Below are 23,121 nucleotides of genomic sequence, written 5' to 3' on the forward strand. Positions count from 1 at the left end.
GATGGGGTGGCAGGGCGGCGCGCTGGGGTCGCGCGGGGAGGGCATCACGGAGCCCATCATGCCCGCCATCGGCATCGTGAGACACTTTTACATATATTTTATATATAATTTTGTACTGATATATCAAATAAAGGCGATTATGTACAAGGCAATCCTTACACCCAAAGAATACTCGCATTAAATTACGCTCAAGAAATTCCGCATTTCGTCCAACGAATGCCAGAAGCCTTATAGTCTTCTTCCCCTTCCCACATTTTTTTTTGCAACAGTGTAAAGGATTTGACGGAGGAAAGGGAAATATTATCTCTCCGTCGAGTAATGATAGGCTACTTATCTCTTATGGGCAGCGGTCATTTCGCTATTTTAGGGAATTATGACACAATAAGAACCTTTATACACACCTTATATTTGTTATTAAATAATAACTATTTTATTATATAACATAAAATAATGAATTCTGTAACCTGTCTGTTTTGACTTTACTATGAATATCTATTCCAGCAACCCGGCGCAGGCTTGGGACATGGCAGTAATCTTTTTAAAACTAATGTAATCGCAACCAAGGACCCCCAACCTGTTCCCCTTGTACAACCTGAAAATATACCCAATAAGGATAAATCTGTAAGTATTACCTAGAATATAATTTATATAAAATCTTACTATATTTGAATGAATGAATGGATGTTTGAAGGAATTCCGCACAGACAGAGTCACAGGTAAAAGTTAGTTATCAAATAATTTGTGTTAATCTTCATTTGCTTTGCAAAACCCGGTCATATATTTAGGTCAATATTTACAATTTATTTAAGGTATCTCTTATGATCCTTTGACTCTTAAAATGAAATTTAAAAAAAACGATGTTTGAAAAATATAAATAATATACTGTTTCATCAACACATACAAAATATATTTTTACAGGCACTGTCCTATTGTATTTATAATTAGTTTGTTTGTTTTGTTTCAGTCAAAGAAAGCAAAGAAATGCAGACAGAATTACACAGTAATTGAAGGTGAAGAGACTTGTTTAAAGATATTAAGTAAAATCCTCGAATTTATTAAGTCGAGTGAAGGAAAAATGGTGTTATATTTCGATGAAATACTTCAAGAAGAAGACACGAGATTCGTTATTTGCAGTATTGATAGATTTAATAGGAGAAAATATGTTCGTAATTTGAAATCACAATATGGCGCTGACGACCTTAGGAAAGTGCAAGAAGCCATGTTGTCTAAACCACATGTCAATTTAGCCGCCAAAATAACAGAAGATAAAAAGTAAGTAACTATTTTTCGATAAAAATTCTGTCTAAATAACTAGAATATTTTCAGTTACTATAAGAAATCTCAGTAGAAGTGTAATACATAGAAACATTACCCTTCTGTCTTTTGGGGAAAAAATCATTGAATAATTTAAGATTTTTTTGTATTTATTTATCAGTAACATCCATACTTTTTTATTGAATAATCTTTTAAGAATGTTAAACTTTTTTATTTATTAATAAACTAGCTTTCGCCCGCAACTTCGTCCGCGTGGAATTATAAAAAACAAAAGTGAGTAGTCTATGTGTTCTTCCAGACTATCTCCTACATCTCTAGCAAATTTCATCGAGATCCTTTCAGCCGTTTAGGCTACAAACTCTAACAAACATCCATCTAAACTTTCGCATTTATAATTTTAGCAAGAAGTAAGATTAATAAGACTTCAGTGCTTTTAATATCATATACTTTTTTATTCAACCATAATAATAACATGCAATTAGAAAATTTTCTCGTAAAATTCTTAAAATTTTAATACTAAGAAATTGTTTTTATTATTCAATTATTTTTACAGAGAAATTGTATTAACAAAGACATTCAAAGGTGAAAACAACAACGAAATCGATGTAGACTTTGCTATTGATAGCAATGATTCTATTCGATTGAACATTTCTGTATTCAGATACATAAAGTCTATGAAACCTAAACAAATGTATGGTATTTTCACCAAACCATCGTACCAACTGCTAGGTTTTAAATTATCTATGCTAGAACAGATATTAAAATTCTTGGATGAGAAACAATCTACGTTAATGTTATATATCGATATAAATTTAAATGACAAACATACAGATTACTTGCAAAATTTCATTGATGTTATTAATATGGGTCGTAAACCAAGATATCCGACAGAAGCTGAAGAAATACTCGTAGAAAAAATATACAATAAAATAGGAGATTATTGTCTCATATTAGATTGTTTTACACCACTCAAGTAAGTGCCTTTATTGCTAATTATGTTAAATTGTTTAAGGGCTGTCCCACCACTGGCTGATAAGGCGCAGGCAGATAGCTTAAAAGTGACTTCACTGTCAGATAGAGTACCAAAATCGGATATTTCCATCACATATTTTATACGTTAAATTATCTGACAATTTTCAAGAATTGTGGGACAGGCCCTATATTACACTATCTTTTGCCCCAGACTTCATCTGCGCGGAATTAAAAATGACTTACAAAGTAATTAATGCGTTATTCTTATGTTGTACATTGTTCCAAATTTTATTGAGATATGTTGACCAGTTTTGGAGATAGAAAGTAACATCTATCCAAATTTTTCTCATTATTATTTGTATTTTTTTCTTTCAGAATAATAAAACTACAGAAAAGGAATCGTAGCACACAAGATTCCGGAGTTTGTGAATCAAATAATAATGAGTTAGGAACAAAGGAATTAAAACAAACTGAAAAAGATATATTGATAGAAAAACAAAATAATGATAATTCAAATTCAATAAATACACATGAGTTTGATATTGAAAAAACGGTTGAAACGATCACTTCACGTGTTATTAATAATATATCGCACATGTATGGAAATAATTTAAATAAGACGGATTCTGACAATACATCAGTGCTACAAGAAAATAAAGAAACGGTAAAAGAAACCGTAAAACCAAACAATTTATCTAAAACAATAAAAGAGGTTATTGAAGTTCAACAAAAAATAGATGAAATTACAATTGACTTAACGGAAGAAAATTCATCTGAAGTAGAACAAATTGAAAATACTCCTATGCAAGATTTAAAAAACATAGAAGAAACTTTAGAAGATAATAAAGAAGTTATTGAAAAAGATATAGAAGTACCTCAAGATATAGAGGAAAAAGATTTATCCACAGAAAGCGAAGACATTTTAAAAATAATAAATGATCTAGAACAATCTATTAGAATAGAAGAAAAAGATCTCGATGATGAACTCAATCATAAGAGAAATCGTTCAGATTCGAATGATTCCCAATTACAAGATACAAAGAAAGTGAAACATCAGTCAATAAAATTTTATAAACATATTGAAATAACACCAAATAACGCGGTAGAAACTATGAATACAAATTTAGCTGGAATCGTACAAAGTCTTATATCTAACGCAATAGATAATACTGATTCTTTACCATTATTACAGTGCAATGGTATTGTGAATGATAAATTATTATATATTTGTTATAACGAAAACACATACAAATGGATAAAAACAGTATTAAAGGACCAATTCTTAGTTTTAGATACGGAACATTTGGAGGGTAGACGTAAATTGAAAATCCATTTAAAAACGTATATCTATGATGATACAGCGAAAATTTTAAATAGAATAAAAATTTACAATTCTTATTTAGATGTAGATAATTGGAAAATACATAAAACATTTGTTTCTGTTGATTCTACATTTTTATGGATTGAAGTTGATGAAGAAGATTATGGTTTTATAAGTCGTAGTGCTTTTTCATTATTTGCTGGTATTGATAAAGCTACATTCAGTGTTACATGGGATTGAAATTATTTGGAATACATTTTCTAAATATATTTATTTAAGACTTATATATCCCAATAAGACTGTACAATTGTATACAAATATAAGTGAAAAGTTAATTAAAAACAAATCGGACTTGTACGGGTTTACAATTTCTGCTGCCATAAGTTAAATATAGAAATAAGTTCACTTTTCTTTCAAAGAATCATTGCCTGTTAAGAGTTTATTTGCCACTTATTACAAAATTCCCAAATTCTTTAATTTTTCTACATTCTTTCTTTTATAAATCTTAATGCTCCTTACATTACTAAAATCTCTAATTTGTTTTACGGTTTCTAACTTTTTGTATAGATTTCTTACTGTATTTAATAACTTTTTCTTTGTGGGAATGAATAACTTACTTAGAGGTAATAAATGATGAGTTACTATCTATGTTAAGTAGTTTATTGTGGTGTTGACTTTTCTATACACAGCGTCACAATGTGTAGAACATTTAAGTAAACCCAGTAAGATTTAAAAGATAGTTTCTTCTGAAAACATTCAGTTTGTGATTGATAAAAGATTTTATACAGATATCTTTCAAGTGTACATGGTTTAGTAAATACATAGAAATTGTCTTTTTTATTGTACTTGTAAGATATATGGGCTGTGCTCTAATAAGTGTGATATTTTTTTATATAATTGATATTAGATATGTTTTCAAGTATTAAAATCATATTTAGAAGAAACATGACACGTTCTGTGTTTTATTTAAGTTTTTTTAGTTATGTTACTTAACTTTTGTGATCCTTTTTTTTAGAAATATTTTCTTGAATTGTGATTTATTGTTAATCAGGTTTTTACGGTTTTGACTTTACATGCATTAGGTAACTGAGTTTTTTATTCTGTATAATTACGCTTTTTTCATATAAATGCTGAGTTTCCTGTAAGTTCATTTAAAATCAAAATCGTAAAACCTGACGCGGCTGTCAGGCCGTGTGCATTAGGTTAAGAATCTCATGTATACTTATGTCTATAGAATTATCTTTTTTGGGGAATTTTTTGTTATTGACGAAATATCCCCCTATTAAGTTAAACTAATCCATATGTTCAAGACTGTTATATGTATGCAAACTAATGCGATAAAAAAATTGGTATGACTTCCCAGAGCTTACCACACAAATGTGTAGTTTTAATTGCCTTCAATATCCTAAGAATTTTTATACAACCTAAAAATGTGGTGGGATGTAAATTAATAATACACCTTGGATTCCTAAACATTTATTAGAAAAAAGCTCAAAGATTTCACAAGATAAATAGAAACTGGTGTTCCTAGACCCTTCGTTTCTTTTTTTAATACAATTAAGCAGATAAGCATTCACCTGCCTTATCATTTTATTTTGTTTCACTTAATCTAAACTTTATGAAAATATCAGAGATAGCAAATTTCGTTAAGTTGGAACTACATATTAGGCTCGACTTGTGTACAAAAAGGTCTCAGATACATAAAAATTTCATTTATAATATAAAACTAGGTATAAACACCCTTGTGCTGTAAAAGGATATACTCAATTACGAATGTAACTAAGATTTTCCAATCTTTTCTGTAATTTATTGGAAAGTGTTAAAGTTAATGTTAAGTCATTTTTTGTAATGATCATAAATAAAGTTAAAACTATTTGGAATAATTAGTTTTATTTTAATGCTTAAATAAATAAATAAAATCTTAAGCATCAGCAACAACTTCAGGCTCAGTCTTGGGCAGCAAGCCGCGTATGCTCAGGTCATATACAACTTCCTCTATTTTCTTCACATCATACTTTAGAGCGTCAAATCGCTTTCGCAAATGATCGTTCTTGAGATTCAGCAATCTGAAACATTTTGTTAATTCAACTTTATCAGATGGCAATTAGAAGTCACCCCTGATATTAACTTATTACTAAAAATGAAGAAAAATATATCTAAATCTCTGAGTGAATGAGACATTTTTGACTATATATATTTACCTGAAACCAGCATTAAGTTCCATAACAAATTTGGATATTTGTAATGGTCTGTTGTAATCACCGCGAGTGACAGAGTTCACAGCAAGCCGTGACTGCAAAGAATTACAATCAATAATAACTATAAACACACAATTTTTTGAAGAATAATTGTGGGTATTTCTAAATCTTACCAATTCTGAACACAAATTCAATAATCCAACCAAGTAGTCTTCAATATCAAGATGGAATCCTTCTTTTTCTTCTGTTGCACTGACTAAAAACATATCATTATTAGGTTATTTATAAAAGTGAGAGTGAGTGGTTATTTATTTGTAAGAGCGTCGGTGGCTCAGTGGTTTAAGCACTTGACTTGTAACCTACAGGTCTTGGGTTCGAATCCCGCCATGTACCAATGTGATTTTCGATTTTTCGGATTTTCATATGTACATAATTTACCGGACGTCCTTACGGTGAAGGAAAACGTGATGCAAACTGCACATATCGGTGAAGAAATTCAAAGAGATGTGTGAAGTCGACCAACCAGCACTGGGCCAACGTGGTTGACTATGGCCTAGTCACCCCTTAATAGGGTAGGCTCCGAGCCCCTCCGTGGGGACATATAGTGAGCTGGTGATAATTATAAAAGTGAAAAGTTTATTAGTTTATAATTAGCAGTTAGCATAATATTGCATTGAGATTTGATAAAAGTGTTGTAAATTAGGTATATCTAAAACTACTTACTACCAAGAATCTCAGCTACTGTATCATGTGAAGCCATTATCCCTTTCTCCAGCCAAATTGTGAGAGAAATCAAATAGCAGAAGCGTTGAGTCATGAACCTCCAGTGATCCTGGTACCTGGAAATTAATTTGCATCATTCTCATATTAAACACATCTGTAGAAAAGGCAGGTATAATTCAACATAGTTCTGTCAACTTTTCACATTTATCCATCTTCCTACATGCTTATCACATCTCATATAGAAGCTTGTGAGTGTTGAAATTGTACTTGTAGTAATCAGTAGATGGTACAGCATCCTTTAGTTTAGCATATCCAGCCCTGGCCTTCTCAAACATCTCTCTCGCTTGAAGACAAGCCGGAGCAACTGAAATCGATAATGTAAATACTTAAGTGTTATAACAAATGTGATAAATTAGAAGGAGCTGTTACAAACATTAGTTTTGTGGTAGACAGTTCATTATTTAGGGGACATGTCTCACAAAGCAAAAATAGATATAAACCTATACTTACTGCCATCCTCATTATAGTGAATTACTTGAAGTATCGTTGTTACAGAGCGATATATGGAATCAACATCTTTGCAAATATTGCGGATAACCTATAACCGTAACCACATTCAGTTGCATTGAGACATATTACAAATATTTATATTATAAAATAGTGAATTTGGAGGTTTTGTATATTTCGATTTGATAAAAGGTATCGTACAAACTAAATTGAATTTATAAAATGTGTCACATTATTCCGCACATTTTAATGTTCACTTATCGTTACCTCGCGTATTTCTTGCTCCTCATCGAGACTTTTTTGAAATTCACTAAATATATTATTTATAACAAGATTTCCACTCATTTTCGTATCGTATTTATCAACAATTGAATCAAGATCAAGGATAAACTCCACAACGAAAATGTAAACAAAATTGTTATTTGTTTCCAATGTGTTTTTTGGCCGGCTTATAATTGAATGAATGAATGACAATCTTTGACGTTTATGTATGGATAAAAATTCTTATTCGATACTTTGCTCTCTCGATTTTAAATATCGATGATCTACAAAAAAAGATTTTAAATTAATAACTTAGTAAGTTAAATTCATATAATTTCATACCTCAATATAAAGGCATTATTTTTAAAATGTAGTAAGGGGAGGTAAATAAAACAGATTATTTAAATTAAATCAACTCATAATGAAATTAAAAAAAAACTGTTTTAACAGTTTTATATATATCAATTTTTAATTATTCCACTTAACCAGGAGGCCAGCGCATTTGTCTTCCCCCCAAGATATGAAGATGGAGATGGTAAACACTCTGTGCACCATTCTTCCCATCATTGATAACAAGCCGGAAACCGCTTTCATCAAGTCCTTCCTGAGCAGCAATTTTTCGGGCAGCAATCATTAGATGTCCTGAAAGAAAATTTTATGAATTCACAGCTTAAAAACCCGGAATCTTATTTTTGTTTTTTACTTTAAAGATAAAGTAGAAGATAAAATAGAAAAAAGATTTTCTAGATATAGAAATGAACAAATTGAAAATATGTATAAAAGCAGGTTCTAAAAAATTCTTTTCAAATATCCCCTGTCAATAATTATATCTAATAATAACTATTATTTGATAAGTCTATTTACCCAGAAGTTGCTCATCTTCATCAGAAGCTTTGGAAAGCTGAGATATTGGTTTTCTAGGAATCACCAAGATGTGAGTGGGTGCTTGAGGATTCACATCATGGAATGCTACACACTGAAAGATTGCATAAGTTAAATATAAGATTTTATAAGCTATAATAATGTAGAGAAATAAAAACAAATAGTTACAGGTTAAGTGCTCTTAATTGCTTGCTAAATATCGAGAAAAAAAAGCCCGAGTTTAACAAAATATCTCTACCCGTACCGCAAAGTATATCTTTTCTTTTTAAATTTCGAAATGTAACATTAAAAGGTTATTTTGAAATATGTGTAAAGACTTTGACCGGCATACAAAAATTACATAAGAAACCAACAAGATTCGGGAATTTTATTGCTATGCGGTAGCATTTTTTGTGCATTATTATACAAGGTTGATAAGTGGGTATAAAAACTTAAAATGAAAAATTACTTGATCATCTTCGTAGACAAATTTAGCAGGTATTTCTTTTCTTAATATCTTGCCAAAGATAGTATCGCCGCCAGGAAGAGCGGATTGGGCTAATTCTACTTCATTAGCCATTTTCCATTAAAAAAATACGTGACGATCTCTAGCAATAGCAAATATCTAATCTGAAATGTTTTGAAAATCTAGAAAAGACATATAGAAGTGCCCACAGACTATAGAACTTGGTTTATGGTTTGTAATCTGTCTTAGTCAGAGAGACGTGATATTTTGTGTCAATTTGATTTTCGCCATTTGCAAGCAATGCCCATTTATGGAAATCAGTGTCCACTACCACAATAGACAAGAACACAGATTGATTTTACAACTGCTGTTTGTAGTATAACTTTTGGACAAGAATTATAAAAGAAAGAAAACAAATAGCATTCCTCATCAGCATTTATTATACAGTTTTCACAGGCACTTATTAATTTTTCACAGTCTGGAGTTTGGCATTATTGGCCACAGAATACCTTTAGAATTTTTACTAATAATATGAATAGATTTTACTTTTCCAGATTTTAAATCTTCATTTATCGTGATCTGATAAGAATTTCCCTCGAAACCCCTCCGTATAGCAACTTTATTTGCTACAACAATAAGATGCCCTGCAACCATAGATAAAACAAAACATAACTTCTATGATGGCAACCATGTCTATGAATTTTCTTACATAACTTTTGAACTTAAAAGTGTAATTAATTATTAAAATATTGAAAATTCCGAAAAAAAAACAGATTAATAATAGCTTTGTTAAAAACACTTTAATTGCTTGGTCTATTTGTACGATATTTGTTAAAATGACAATCCCTGTGGGTGAAATATTGGTAGATAATTCTTAAGTTATAAATATGTTAACATTACCTAATAGTTTCTTATCATCAGACAGCGCATTAGATAATACAGATATATTCTTTTTTGGTATAACAAGAAAGTTCTTTTGTCCATGGAGATTTGAATTTTCCTCCAAAACAATACACTGAAATTTATTGGTAAAAAGGTTATATCGTTGTTATTAATTGAGAAGTACGTTATTGAGTTTAACTAAACTGGGTATTCAATCACCTGATTGTCTTCGTAAATTAAAATCTTATTTCCGTACAAGATATTATTTTTTAGCATGTTTGACAAAATTTTAGTGCTTAGTCTTATTGCGAACAAAAAAGGCTATATAAGACGTGTATTCACTACAAACATCACTTCCCATTTGTTTACACTTGAACCTGAACAAGTTTTTCCTTTGACGTCTTTCGTTAAAAAAATATCTATTCTCAATGAAATATTTTTAAGATTACCGAGCCTTTGCCGAGTAATTTTCGTAAAAACTTTTTCCCTACTTTTTATTCACTCTGAGACTATAATATGTTTTAATATGAATGTATCGGCAATGGAAACCAAGGGTCAAAGATTATACTAAGCTAAATAAATTAAATAATACCTATTACGTATGTTATATAATTATATAAAGTTATTTTGTTATCAAACCAGATAAGATACTAATTGGATATAAACAAAATATAGGTTTTAAATCTCACAATTATGTTTTGTAAACTATTATCCTTCTTTGGCATTCCTTTTTCTTTTTAATAGATTTCTTCCTGCTTTGTTTCACATCTCAAGGCTGGAAATTATGCTGGAGAACATTTCTGAAAGTTTTCTGGGTGTTACGAAATAGAAAATATCAATGTAAAGTTTATATTTTATAAGTACGCATATACATTAGGTATACAATGACAATAACAAATATTCTAATAATATACAGATAACACAAATTTAAGGAAATTAAACAAAACAGGCATTGTCAACATCAGTTGGTATACGAGATCTAAATAAAAAATAGTTATTCACATTTTACACCACATGAGACAAACATAGTAGGCAGTAAATAATATTACTTTGAGTCGTAATTAAAGAAGTACATGGAGTACGAAATAACGTTTTCGGTATGTACAATGTCAATATGAATTGCTATAATATAAAGGACACAGACACACAAGTTATTATCAATTAATGGTAAAAAAATAAATAAACATTGTAATAATCCTTTGAAAATTGGAGAAAAAAATATTTTTAGAGCTCTATTCATTTTAAATAAAAATTAATTCTAACTTTTATACATTCTTGTGTGCAAATTAAGCATAAATATGCCCTTAAATTTTAATAACACATTTCTCAAGTTAGTGGTCGTTTTCACACAATAAAACATTAATTGATGCGCTTAAATGAAAGGGAATTTTTTTTAAACACAATTAAGTTGGCATGTCGTATGTAAGAGAAATTTTCTATCGTCGTGCCAAATTAAATGTTACTATAAATAGTTTATACTTGGAGTTTTAAGAGTCAAAGATATAATTTTTATTTACATTGTAAAGACAATTTTAACATAGTGTAATATATTATAATATAATTAATATTAACTTATAATTTACTTACATTTGCACTATCTCAAGCATATTTACATAACAATATAATTCAGATGTAAAGGAAGGAATATCCACGATAAACGAGTGCCTGAAATACAAAATATAGGTCATCTCTCGTTTTTAGAAGGGAATGAGTGGGATGTCAATATGTTTTAGTTCTAGTGTCTCGACAAGGGGAAACGATGGTAAGAATGAATTTACATAGTATCCCTACATGACTTATTGAAAAACCTAAATGTGGCTTGATGACATAAGACACAGGTTGATTTAAGAATATTTTTATCAATTACAAGTCACTATTAATTTTATAATACATTATATACAAATGTCAAAAATAAGGACAGATTTTTGCAAATAGTAAATCTATTTATTTGGTTAAAATCATAAAAATATATCAGTTTGTTACATTCATATTTTATTTTAGAGTTAAAAACATTGCTGCTGTCAAAAACATAAAATAGGACATAACAATATTTATTTTGAAATCGCTCACAGCCTTATTTTTAGTAGTACATATTTATCATGGCAACATTAAAAAATATTTTACACATCTGATATTTTCAAAGAAAGTCACTAAGCAAAAATTTAATTTGTAATAGTAATAAATTTTTAGTATACTACATTCTCAGTCCACATTTAAAAAATTGTAATCCATAAATAAGAATAGAGTCCACAATCATAAACAATAGACAAGTCGGCATATTTATTACTAATAAAAATAACACATAACAGTAAATAACAAAAAATACTCACCACTATTATAAAACACGCACTGGACGTTTATTCAATACACTTTGTTTTTTTTTTAATAAAAAATCACATCACTGGTTTCACAAAATCACTTGAATTGGTTCATGATGTTAATAGTGTTTTTGGTATATAATGAGTAGTCGCTACCCCCACGCGGGGTCGTACTTAGTCCAGGGGTAGTCGGGGGCGAGGTAGACCCGCCGGCCGCGGATGAAGCACGTCACAATACCCATGTACGCGGTACGAGGTATACCACTCTGCAAGTAAAATAATTATCTTACTAATATTGTTAACTAGCTTTCGCGCGCGACTCCGTTCGCGTGGAATAAAAAAAAAGAAAAGTAAGTATTGTAATGTGTTCTTTCATACTCTACATATATGCCAAATTTCATCGAGATCCATTCAGCAGTTTAGGCTACAAACTCTAACAAACATCCATCCATCCATTTAAACTTTTGCATATAATATTAGTATGATGCCAAAGCTCAGATGGCTGGATAGATGTTTGTTAGACTTTGTAGCCTCAACTGCTGAACAGATCTCAATGAAATTTGTCATAAATGTAGAGGATTGTCTAGAAGTACACATAGGATACTTACTTATTTTTATTTAATTCCATGTAGACGGAGTCGCGGGTAAAAGCTAGTTAATTTATTAACTATTACTTCAATAACACACTTTTTAATCTTTATAAAGACATATTTTATTACTTTCAGTCAGACTAACTTAATATAAAAACAGTTTCAGTGTATATAATTTCATAAAATAATAGGAAATTACAGCCCAATTCACAGAAACCATTACTTAAACACTAGTTTTCGCCTGCGACTTCGTTTACGCAGAATTAAAAAATAAATTAGTAGTCTATATGTTCTTCCAGACTATTTTCTACCTCTGCCAAATTTTATCCAGATATGTACAGCCATTTAACATCCATCCATCTAAACTTTCGTATTAATTATTGAGATTTTTTAAATATTCTGATCGAGAGCTTCTATTTAGTATATGTATTTAAACCCTTACTCTAAAGTCATCCATAAGGCCTAGTTTCTTGGCGGCCTTCTGGTAAGTCTTGGCGTTGGAGTATGGCACGCGCACCGGCTGCCGGCCCGCGCTCGACACCACCTCATCCGCAGACATCTCTGCCAGCCCGTACACCGTCGACATTAATGTCTCGTCGTACACGTCCTAGTGGATTCAAAAAAAGAATTGTCTATAGTTTTATACAAACAAGCCGCCACCTGAATTCTTTAAAATGGCGATTTGACCGAGATAAAAAAAATTGTCTATGGTTTTTATACCAGCAAGTCGCCACCTGAATCCGTTGAAATGACAAAGTGACCGCAATAAATAAAAATTGTCTATGGTCGTATGGTTCAAGCGGCTACTTAAATCCATCAAAATGGCGAAGCGACCACTGCCCAAAGACATTCGCAATAGCGAATGCGTTGCCTTGATAGACGGAGGAGACGCACATAATGAGGATATTTCCCCTTTCGATGTGTTTCCTTTACCGTCAAATCCACTTTCACATCCGATTCTTTCCTTATAAGACGAGTATTTAATATTTTAAGGTGGCAATTGGCCAAAAGACGCAAGTTGTCAAAATAGCGGGAATTGATTTTAAAAATTTTTATGTATATTGTTTTTTACTTAACGTGTTATTTACCTTAAGCAAATACGTGAGGTTGAGTTTTGTGAATTCGACAAAATCCGTGTTGAGATGCATGTAACGGAGATGCATGTCGAAGAACAAGCCCTTGCTCACTCCCACCTGAAACAAACATTAAAAAAACATACTAACATAATGCTATAATTTGAGGTACAGTCGCGGAAATCCGCAGTGTACCACTTACAGAAAAATCCTCTTCATGTAAATAACAATTAGATAACAGGGAGTTGTGCAAATAACATGGAATAATAATTCAAAGCAATTATCTATGTACGGAGCGATCTTTTTAATACAAATACATTTAAAAGCTGTGTCATATAGTTTTTATTCTGCGTCGTCGTCGCAGCATATATAAGATTTAAACGGCTGTAACTTTTATGATGGAACACCGCTTGACTCCGTGATTGTGCATTGCATATTTTGTTTTTTTATTATGCAAATAAATATAGTAAAACAATGTATCGTTACCTTCCCAAATGAGTAGGTGCGAGATATCTCCGGTCTAATACAAGCTCGGCCGTCTGTGTTCTTTGGATCCCGCAGCCAGTCATCGAAGAATCTGATAATTGGTATAAATGTACATGTTTTAATAAATTTAGTAACAAAAATACTTAACAGCTAGATATATATAAGCATCGGTCGTCTCAGGGGTTTTAGCACTTTACTTAAAATCTTGGGTTCGAAACTAGTTATTTACTAATGTGATTTTCGATTTTCGTATGTGCATAATTTACCCGACGTTGTTACGGTGAACAAAAACATAGTAATGCAACCTACGTATATTTGCGAAGAAATTAAAAAAAATGTATAAAGTCAACCCGCAGTACGGCGTTGTTGACTATGGCCTAGTCACCTTGCATAGGCTTCGAGCCCTTCAGTGGGGACTGTGAGCTGGTTATGATATGTGAAAATGAACTTACGCTTCTGGCCACTTAGGTTCTAAATTGGCCCAGGTGTCTTTACGCAGGATCCAGCCGAGTCCGGGGAAGAAGTCAGTGCGGTGCAGCAGCTCGGGCCGCGACATGTCAATCACCTCGCGCTTACCGTTGTCATTCCAAGCTGACACACACCTGATGTACGGAAACCATATGATAGCTATTGACAAATTGAAAATTATGTCATAGTTAATGACATACCATGAAAATATAACAAGGCTTAATTATTTGTATGTAATTTTTTTTTTATATCATAAGGCGGCAAACGAGCAAGCGACCACCTGAATCCGCCAACATGGCGAAGCGATCGCTGCTCATAGGTATTCGCAACAGCGGATGCGTTGCCTACGCTTAATAGACGGAGGAGACGCACATAAAGAGGATATTTCCCCTTCTTATGCGTCACTTCTATCGTCTAGTCCCCGTTCTCTTCCCATCCTTTTCTTATAAGAAAATAGTGCCTATTACGGCACTATGATGAATTTAATAGTCACTTAAGTAGTCCCTCGATGTATCTCTAAATTGTTAGTGTAACCATTAACCGACCCTGAGTGTTCTACCCTTAGTTTGTATGAAAAGCCACTACTAGCTTCGATCAAATATACTTATACTTGATAGAATAAAGTAAGTGATCTATATTAACTTACCATATACTTGGATCTTTCAGAAGTAGAGGATACGTGCCCAGGAAATATTCGAAGAAATCTGGCGATATATCCAAGTCATCTGTAAGTTAACAAAACAAAAAACTTTATAATAAAATCAGGTTCCGCATAAAAATCTATAATAATATTATAAAGAGGTAAGATTGTATTTTTGTATGTATTTAAATAACTCAAAAACAACTGGGCCGAATACAAAAATTCTTTCACTATTAAATAGCTACGTTATCACTAAAGTACATAGGCTATGCTTATTAAAAAAATTATTTCCGCTCGGACAAAATCGCGAGCAACAGCTAAAAAATACGTAATACTTTTTTTGGAGACAGGAGATACTATTTATTTAATTTTAACCTGCGTTTGTTTATAGTTATACAATATCTTATAAGCACTAACCTTCAACGATAATAACAGCTTTATGTCCCAACGTATTGAAGACATGATTGAGTGCAAAGCGGTAGTGCCGGGCGATCTTATAGTACCCGCGGAACTTAACCTTGGCCCTCGGCAACTGTATCTCTGAGCGATCTGGCTGCTGCACCACTGTGATGGTAGGGTCCATATCGGTAAAGCTCTTTATAACTTGGTACGTTGCGTTATGCCCGCAATCCTAAATAAATGTTTAGCTGTATTATAGTTACAATTGTATTATAGCATCTAAGTAAAAGCTTTCGAGTCAAAATATGGTTTGAAGGTCGAAGGTACAGTCGTGGAAATCGACGGTGTTCCATTTCAGGAAGAATGGCCTTGTTCATTGCAACGAGACAAACGCCGCATCTTCCTACAAATAATTAATTAGATAACAGTGATTGTTGCAAACGAAGTGATGATAATAAAAAAACCCGTGTGTTACTTATCGATTTTTTACATACTTATACATTTATAAGCTGCGTTGTATTGGTTTGTGTTCCGCGTCTTGTTTCAAAATGTTCTAACAAATGTTTCCCCGACTGTACTAGTCATTGTGTTCTAACACTTCCGATGTTATGCGGAGAAACCGTTTAAATACCTACATTTACAAACATAAACATGATGCTTAGTAAATAGACAAAGTAACATATATTGGACACCCTTGTGTAGGTGAGGCGTCAAACAATACCAATGTTTAACAATAGTCGAAGACCATACAAACATATTCGAGGTAAAACTGTTTCTGTCACGTAAATGCCACAGAGGGAATCACGGAAATTGTTGTTTAAATCTGAATTAAAACTATTTTCCACTAACTTGTCCCACATTTACTGGCTAGTAAATGTTTACAAGAGATTCTAAATTGTTACATGCTTTAAATAAAACGCCAATAAATTTATATTGACCAAAATTAGGTCGAGTCTCACCAGCAACAAAAAATTTTTGTATGAAAGAGGTCAGTGCAATTTGTAGATATTTTTAACATAACTACAATATTTAAATGTAGATACCTAAATTGTTAAGTCAATAATTACGACTTTCACCTAAATTGTCCGGAAACCGGAAAAAATATCGTTTAACTGCATACGAGACTCGAACATACAAAATTTAGATATAAAATTTATTTATTACTTATCAATCTTGAGTTAAATAAGTAAATAAATTCTCAATTTAAAGAATTAGAGATAACACAGTCAAACTACAAAGAATAAATGACATCTATAGATAACGTGGTTACGTGTTTTCTCAAACAAAATTCCCGTAAATTTTTCAAACATTACTACCATTTCCACAACATTTTAAGATTATGTAATAAAGTTGTAATAAAACATGTAATAAAAGAAAGTATTATAGTCAAACATTGTGGAATTTGAACCATCAACGTGGAATCCCTCAGTCGTTGTTTTTGTGAAACTTCCTGTCCCACACAACCGTCTTGTGAACAGATTGAATGCGATGGAATTCGATATTATATTAAATGTACTACCACATCGAGTTAAATGTTAACGAATACATAAGGGATAACTTAAGTAACCATTAATGACTATAAGTGTGATAGATAGACATTCAAGATTCTATTAAATAACTATATCCAGCGGGTTAAGAAATCAAGAAGAAAACATTACGTCCTTTGAGTGAAAGGTTTCATTCTAATAGAATTATAACTATCCGTAACAAGACATTCTATTTAATCTACACATTCTACACATTTCAATAAGAAATTATCAAAACTCACTGGCTTCAAATATGTGACATAAAAATATAGTCATAGTTACGTTACGGCGGAGTAGTTTTTGAGTTTATCCGAACTACCAAACCAAACATTTAAATTTGTAATTTAAACAGAAGTATGCGAAAAATACTTGCTTTGTATATTTCTGTAGGAAATAGGAATTAATTCCCTAGTATAGCTCTTTAAAACACTACGCAAATGTTTAAGTTTTCAAGTTCATTTGGGCAGTCTAGCATCTGATGACGCGTAGAGACCGACTGGTATAAAAGTTGGTTTTTATTACTAAAATCCCTTACATAACAAACATGTTATTATTTTAGTTATCGTCTAAGAAAATGAACATTGTTTTTTCGCATAGATGTTTCTTAGAAAACCTTGGTATGTCTTGACACCCTGGACATGAACGTAGGGCGTCTAAACCGGTGTTGATCTAGTTTGATAAGAGTTTTATTTATAACTTACTTGACTGATTATGATGGGAAAGGTTTCCTTGCTGGGTCTGAACTTGACCAAGCTGTCTAGACAACGCTTTACTGTGATCCTATCGCATGCGATCACTAGCACTGGCAGTATAGGATTTGAAGCTCCTGAAAATTAACAAAAAGGTTATATATGTCTTAATAATGTATTTATATATTACAAATGCGAAAGTTTAGATGGATGGATGGATAGATGGATAGATGGAAGGATGGATGGATGGATGTTTGTTAGCGTTTGTAGCCTAAACGGCTGAACGGATCTCCATGAAATTTGGCACAGGTTTACAACATAGTCTGGAAGAACACATAGGCTACTTTTTATTGATTCATTAATTTAGTTTTTTAAGGTTTACTCGATCATTCTGCAACGGTTCAACATATCTTATTGAAATTTGGCACAAATATAAAACAAAGTCTGGAGTATACATGGGATAAGCTTCATCCCCGAGAAATGTCCAGTTCCCGAGGGATATGTAGCTTTTTGTAATTCATATAGTTTGTATGTTTTCTAATACCACGCGGACGAAGTCGCGGGCAACAGCTCGTGTATTTTTATTTATAAAAATGCTTGGATACTTGTCCTCTATAGTATTCTAACCGATAAAACTTTAGTAAGGGTGCACCGCCGCTTAAAACTGTTTGCACCATTACGTTTTAGTTAATTTTAGGATTACTGTTTCCTATAAGCAAGTCATGTCGTTAAACTAGGAACTATAACAAAACTTAAATGTCTAAACTAGGTAACATAAGCCTATGTCATTTGTCGATTACATTTCCGACTCATTTTCAATATGAAACAATCGCTATATGGTAGACTATATTAGTAACAAAATTTATATGATTTAATTAATACTTATACCATCTTACTAATAATATAAATGCGAAAGTTAAGATGGATGTAAGGATGTTTTTTTAGTATTCGTAGCCTAAACTGCTGAGCGGATCTCGATGAAAGGCATAGATGTAGAGCATAGTCTAGAGGAACACGTAGGCTACTTTCGTTTTTTTTAATTCTACGCGAACGGAGTCGCGGGTAAAATTTATTACTTTATTTTCGCCGAACAAATTCTTCCGTAACAATTACGTATTAAGTGATAATCGTAATTAATGTTTACGGCGAGCAATCCATATACCTGCACGCTTATCCATGCTTCAAAAACTGTAACATGACATTACATTTACATATAACTATATGAATACCTAAATACAATTGAAATGCTCTGATAGTCTCATATTGCTAGGCAACGATCTGGTACAAATATAATGTATGCGGTTCTATCTATCAAATCGTTCTATTATCGCTGAGCGAACCAGATGGCCGATTTGTTATACATTTACACAGCTGGTTTAGATAATAAATGCTATAATTTTGCATTGGATAATAAACGTAATATGTACAAAGTACTAATACATTCGACTGTAACAGATATAGTACGGTAGAGAAAGGTAGATTCATAGACGTCGGTAAGGAGTTAGAAACTGACCCCCTAAGATATTCCAAAATTGTTGATATTAAATATATAAAAATTACTACAAATATCAGAATTTTGGTATTAAGTGACTTGAATCATTGGCTGTGGATTGGTATGGTCATAGACGTAGTATTGGAAGCCTATTTTGCGACAACAATATCCGGAGTGGACATTTGCTAGAGCAATCTGTTGCAAATAATTTTGATTAATATCACAGGTTATTTTAACTGTTACTGATAACATGAATGAAATAAAGTCCAAATCTATTGCCATGTTTTATTTTATTCTTAATAATGGTAAACTATAGTAGTTTAGCATATGTTCGTAATGCACACGGGTAAACCGCTTTTGCCTTGATAATAAAATATCAACGCAATTTACTTTTTACGACTCAAAGCAATTTACATTACATAGAGAAAAACTTTTATACTTCATCAACTTCATTTTTGCTGACATTCATGATGGTTTTAAACGACCGAATAAAAGCAAATAAAGATATGTTTAGCGCAAAACTTTCGATGTCACTGGGTGGTTAATTTCAAATGATCATTTGTACCTATAAAACATGAGACTACTAAATCATTTTTTTACAATGACTTAAAGTAGACATAATAATTATAAATATTAGTTATCATCTCTGTATAAGATTCATTACAATCTTTATAATACACCACATGCAAGGGCGGATCCAGCTTTGGCGCCAGGGGGGGGGGTCACATAGTCGTGGTCAAGTCAAGAGCTTGACAAAATATGTAAATATATTTAGTCATGACCCCATGACCCCCCCTTGGATCCGTTGTTGACTACATGACAAATTTTGAATAGATAATTTTGTTCCCATGCATCTCCAAAATGGCTAAACTGATCTCAAACAAATTTGGCACAGTTATAGATCATAGTCTGAAAAAAAAAACATAGGCTCCTACATTTTATTTAGCGCTGCCAGAGTAGTCGATAAAATGTAATATCCACGAAACATTAATTTATCTCAATAAGTATTAGAAAATCCACATTGCCTACTGTTTATAATTTAGTATACTCTTCAGTTATTATTCAAAATTACAGTTAGATGAAATATATGACCCCTGAATCACAGAGTAACTTGATATAAACCTTTTAAATGGTAAAAGATATATATTTGGTTTAATAGCTTACAAGTTTATTATAGAATTCTCTCTCCCTCTCATCTATACTAATATCATACACAGGAAATATTAGTATCTTTGTGTGTATTGAAATAACTCAAAAACTACTGAAGCAATTTCAAAAATTCTCACACCATTAAAATTCTACATTATCTGTAAGTAACAAACGCTATATTTTTTGATGTCCTTAATTTCACGCAGAAGAAGTCGCGAGCATCCGCTAGTTACAAATATTAGCACAGTTAATTTTAATATTTGATAAATTTAAATTCCATTTGTCAGTATAGGGGTGTGAAGCATAATAGAATTAACCTACAAGTAATCCACGCTTCACACATCTATTGAATATTTACTACCAAGTTACATAAGTAAAGTCCTAACATAATAATACAATAGAATTAATTATGTACATAGTTAAGTTTAAAACTATTATATTAAATATTATACAATGAATGTAGATCACAATGTTTATCCCATTCTGGAGTTGTAGAATAAGTTAAAAGTTTTAAATTAAAAATATCTCCACAGATTGACTTTCAATTCTTTGGAAAAAATCTAAGTGTTATCTCTTAACAATATGTCTATAAATAATCATACTAATATTATAAATGAGAATGTTTAGATGGGTGGATGGATGTTTGTTAGCATTTGTAGACTAAATGACTGAATGGATTTTGATGAAATTCAGTAAAAATGCAGAGGATAATCTTGAAGAACATATAGGGTATTCTTTTTTATATTATGCAGACGGAGTCGTGGGCGAAAGCTAGTAACTCATATTTGCAATAAGTGCATGTTAGAATACTTTGAATATTATGTTTCTTAACGAATAATTTTAAAGATACATTTTTCATTGTATTTATGTTTGATTATTTTGCGATGCAACAAATATCTGTCTGCAAATAATATCCAAATTTAAAGATCGTCTAATCAACCAATCCAGACTATGTTAACTAACGCATAGCTTAAACTTTGGCCGGAGTCAAATCTTTTGTTCTATATGTGCGGATAACTTATTAATGATAGTTTAAAATTATTCTTCTAACTAAATGGCAAAGATAATTCAGAAGATAAAAAGAAAGTTTTGCTAATGAGAACAAATAACTAGCCAAACAATTTTAAACATATATGTATCTAAGTCAACAGAGATAACTTAATAACATTGTGACCTTCTTTATGATATCATTTTAATTTATACTAGCAATAGTTTTCTTGAGGAAAATGTAAGCATTTATAAACATTTGAACAAGAATTTAAGCAATGGCAACTATATTTTACTCTTTTCCAGTTTAATATAATTTATGGTTCTGCAGATATAATCAATCTTAAGCAAAGTAATTTATTGATGGTATATAAAGTTAAAGATAAGATTGTATTATATGTATTACATTAGCTACAAGGAAATCAAATACTTACATATTTCAAATTTGTTCCTACATTTACTCTTTTGTTTCTTAATTGAATGTTAAAAAAAATATGGATTTGTTGTATACCAGTTGTACAAAGACATAGATGAAACTAAAAAGGATACAGGAAAACTCACCTTCAATGTCTATTTCATTTTCTATCATTTCCTTAACCTCTTCATGGACATTTTTCTTTAAATGTTGTTTCACTTTAGCCAACAAATTGTTACTATCAGATAATTGCTGATCCATCTTAACCTGAAGTTTATCTAGTCGATCTTCAAGATCTACCACTTTATTCTGTGGCGGGGCTGATGTAGGGACCTCTAATAACGATAAGCGAGATACCAAAAACCATATCGTAACTAAAGCAACAGTTGTAATTGTCAATCTTCGTAAGTTCTTACGCATTTTGAACATCTTAAATAATTTTAATAACAAAATATTAAACTGATCAAGTCCATGGCACTATTCAGAGTATGTTACATACATCGTACATTGAAATATAATTTGTAAACACAACATGGAAACAGATATGACCGGTGAAGAAAGTGTTTATAATAAATAATATCTGAAGCGATCTAACGTATTTTCGAATGGATTATTTGAAAAAGCCACTTGTTTCTTTCACGATTGTAAGAAAATTTGCTAAACTGTTATTTATTAAAATAAATTTGATTATTTCGCAAGGAAATAAGAAAATCACAACAAAACCTTCCACAACCACAGTAAAATACTCACTGTGACATTTGCTGACACTGACACGTGACACGTAGCGTCAAAAATGACTGATCAAAGAGTATGTAAACCAGGCGAGTGTGTAACGTCTAATGATTTGAGGTTCAAGGGTTGACTTGAATCTTCTTGTCCTGGGTTCAATCCCGAATCGATTCCTGCGCATTTACCAATGTGTTCTTTACGAAGAAATTTAAAAGCCGAACTTGAAGTTGCTGAATCTGCTCTGAACCAACAAGGTTGATGAAAGTCATGTTGTTTTATTATGATTATTATTATTTATAACTGAAGGTGGCAAACGAGCAAGCGGCCACCTGAAACCGCCAAAATGGCGAAGCGACCGCTGCCCATAGACATCCACAATTGCAGATGCGTTGCCTACCCTTATACGACGGAGGAGGAGACGCACATAAAGAGGATATTTCCCCTTCCTATGCATCTCCTCCACCGTCAAATCCACTTTCTCTTCCCAACCTCTCCTTATAAGAAAAGGGTGGTAAAGAGAAAGGAACTTAAATTAGGCCTCCGGCACCACACTCATCAGACGAAACAGGGAATTGCTTCCATGTCACGCCTGTCTTCTGTGTGGTCGTGGTATTACACCGGGCGTGCCGGCCTATTCGTGCTAAGATGTTAAAGCGGGCACTACCACTGTTAAAAATTGTTTATTATTTTTTAT

General features: G+C 31.8%; 5 protein-coding genes across 6 annotated transcripts; 1 reads left to right on the forward strand and 4 right to left on the reverse strand.

The window, feature by feature from the left end:
- Positions 1-6: 6 nt before the first annotated feature.
- On the forward strand, positions 7-4,946 carry LOC106101903. The gene is made up of 5 exons (XM_013281260.1): positions 7-76; positions 502-621; positions 965-1,272; positions 1,829-2,248; positions 2,623-4,946. The coding sequence occupies exons 1-5, from the start codon at positions 59-61 to the stop codon at positions 3,806-3,808; spliced, it is 2,052 nt and encodes a 683-aa protein (XP_013136714.1). The 5' UTR covers positions 7-58; the 3' UTR covers positions 3,809-4,946.
- An 82-nt stretch (positions 4,947-5,028) lies between these two features.
- Positions 5,029-7,465, reverse strand: LOC106101904 (translin). Its single transcript, XM_013281261.1, has 7 exons — positions 7,264-7,465; positions 7,000-7,087; positions 6,757-6,853; positions 6,490-6,605; positions 5,940-6,022; positions 5,770-5,861; positions 5,029-5,634 (listed from the first exon to the last, which is right to left on the reverse strand). Exons 1-7 carry the CDS (start codon positions 7,339-7,341, stop codon positions 5,490-5,492), a joined length of 699 nt encoding a protein of 232 aa, XP_013136715.1. The 5' UTR covers positions 7,342-7,465; the 3' UTR covers positions 5,029-5,489.
- Positions 7,466-7,679: 214 nt separating this feature from the next.
- Positions 7,680-8,799, reverse strand: LOC106101839 (histidine triad nucleotide-binding protein 1). Its single transcript, XM_013281181.1, has 3 exons — positions 8,588-8,799; positions 8,122-8,233; positions 7,680-7,899 (listed from the first exon to the last, which is right to left on the reverse strand). Exons 1-3 carry the CDS (start codon positions 8,696-8,698, stop codon positions 7,739-7,741), a joined length of 384 nt encoding a protein of 127 aa, XP_013136635.1. The 5' UTR covers positions 8,699-8,799; the 3' UTR covers positions 7,680-7,738.
- Positions 8,800-9,012: 213 nt separating this feature from the next.
- Positions 9,013-11,013, reverse strand: LOC106101836 (histidine triad nucleotide-binding protein 1-like). Of its 2 annotated transcripts, none has more exons than XM_013281178.1 (3): positions 10,156-11,013; positions 9,485-9,599; positions 9,013-9,228 (listed from the first exon to the last, which is right to left on the reverse strand). In XM_013281178.1, exons 1-3 carry the CDS (start codon positions 10,189-10,191, stop codon positions 9,056-9,058), a joined length of 324 nt encoding a protein of 107 aa, XP_013136632.1. In that variant the 5' UTR covers positions 10,192-11,013; the 3' UTR covers positions 9,013-9,055. The 2 variants fall into 2 exon arrangements, with proteins under 2 accessions (XP_013136632.1, XP_013136631.1); XM_013281177.1 differs by lacking the exon at positions 10,156-11,013 and adding an exon at positions 9,686-10,143.
- Positions 11,014-11,471: 458 nt separating this feature from the next.
- LOC106101823 (alpha-1,3-mannosyl-glycoprotein 2-beta-N-acetylglucosaminyltransferase) lies at positions 11,472-22,454 on the reverse strand. The gene is made up of 9 exons (XM_013281161.1): positions 21,845-22,454; positions 17,668-17,792; positions 15,459-15,672; positions 15,048-15,126; positions 14,386-14,535; positions 13,934-14,024; positions 13,463-13,567; positions 12,817-12,981; positions 11,472-12,050 (listed from the first exon to the last, which is right to left on the reverse strand). The coding sequence occupies exons 1-9, from the start codon at positions 22,125-22,127 to the stop codon at positions 11,937-11,939; spliced, it is 1,326 nt and encodes a 441-aa protein (XP_013136615.1). The 5' UTR covers positions 22,128-22,454; the 3' UTR covers positions 11,472-11,936.
- Positions 22,455-23,121: the final 667 nt, after the last annotated feature.

Source organism: Papilio polytes, unplaced genomic scaffold (genome assembly GCF_000836215.1).
Source record: "Papilio polytes unplaced genomic scaffold, Ppol_1.0 DF823935.1, whole genome shotgun sequence".
Taxonomy (NCBI): Eukaryota; Metazoa; Arthropoda; class Insecta; order Lepidoptera; family Papilionidae; genus Papilio; species Papilio polytes.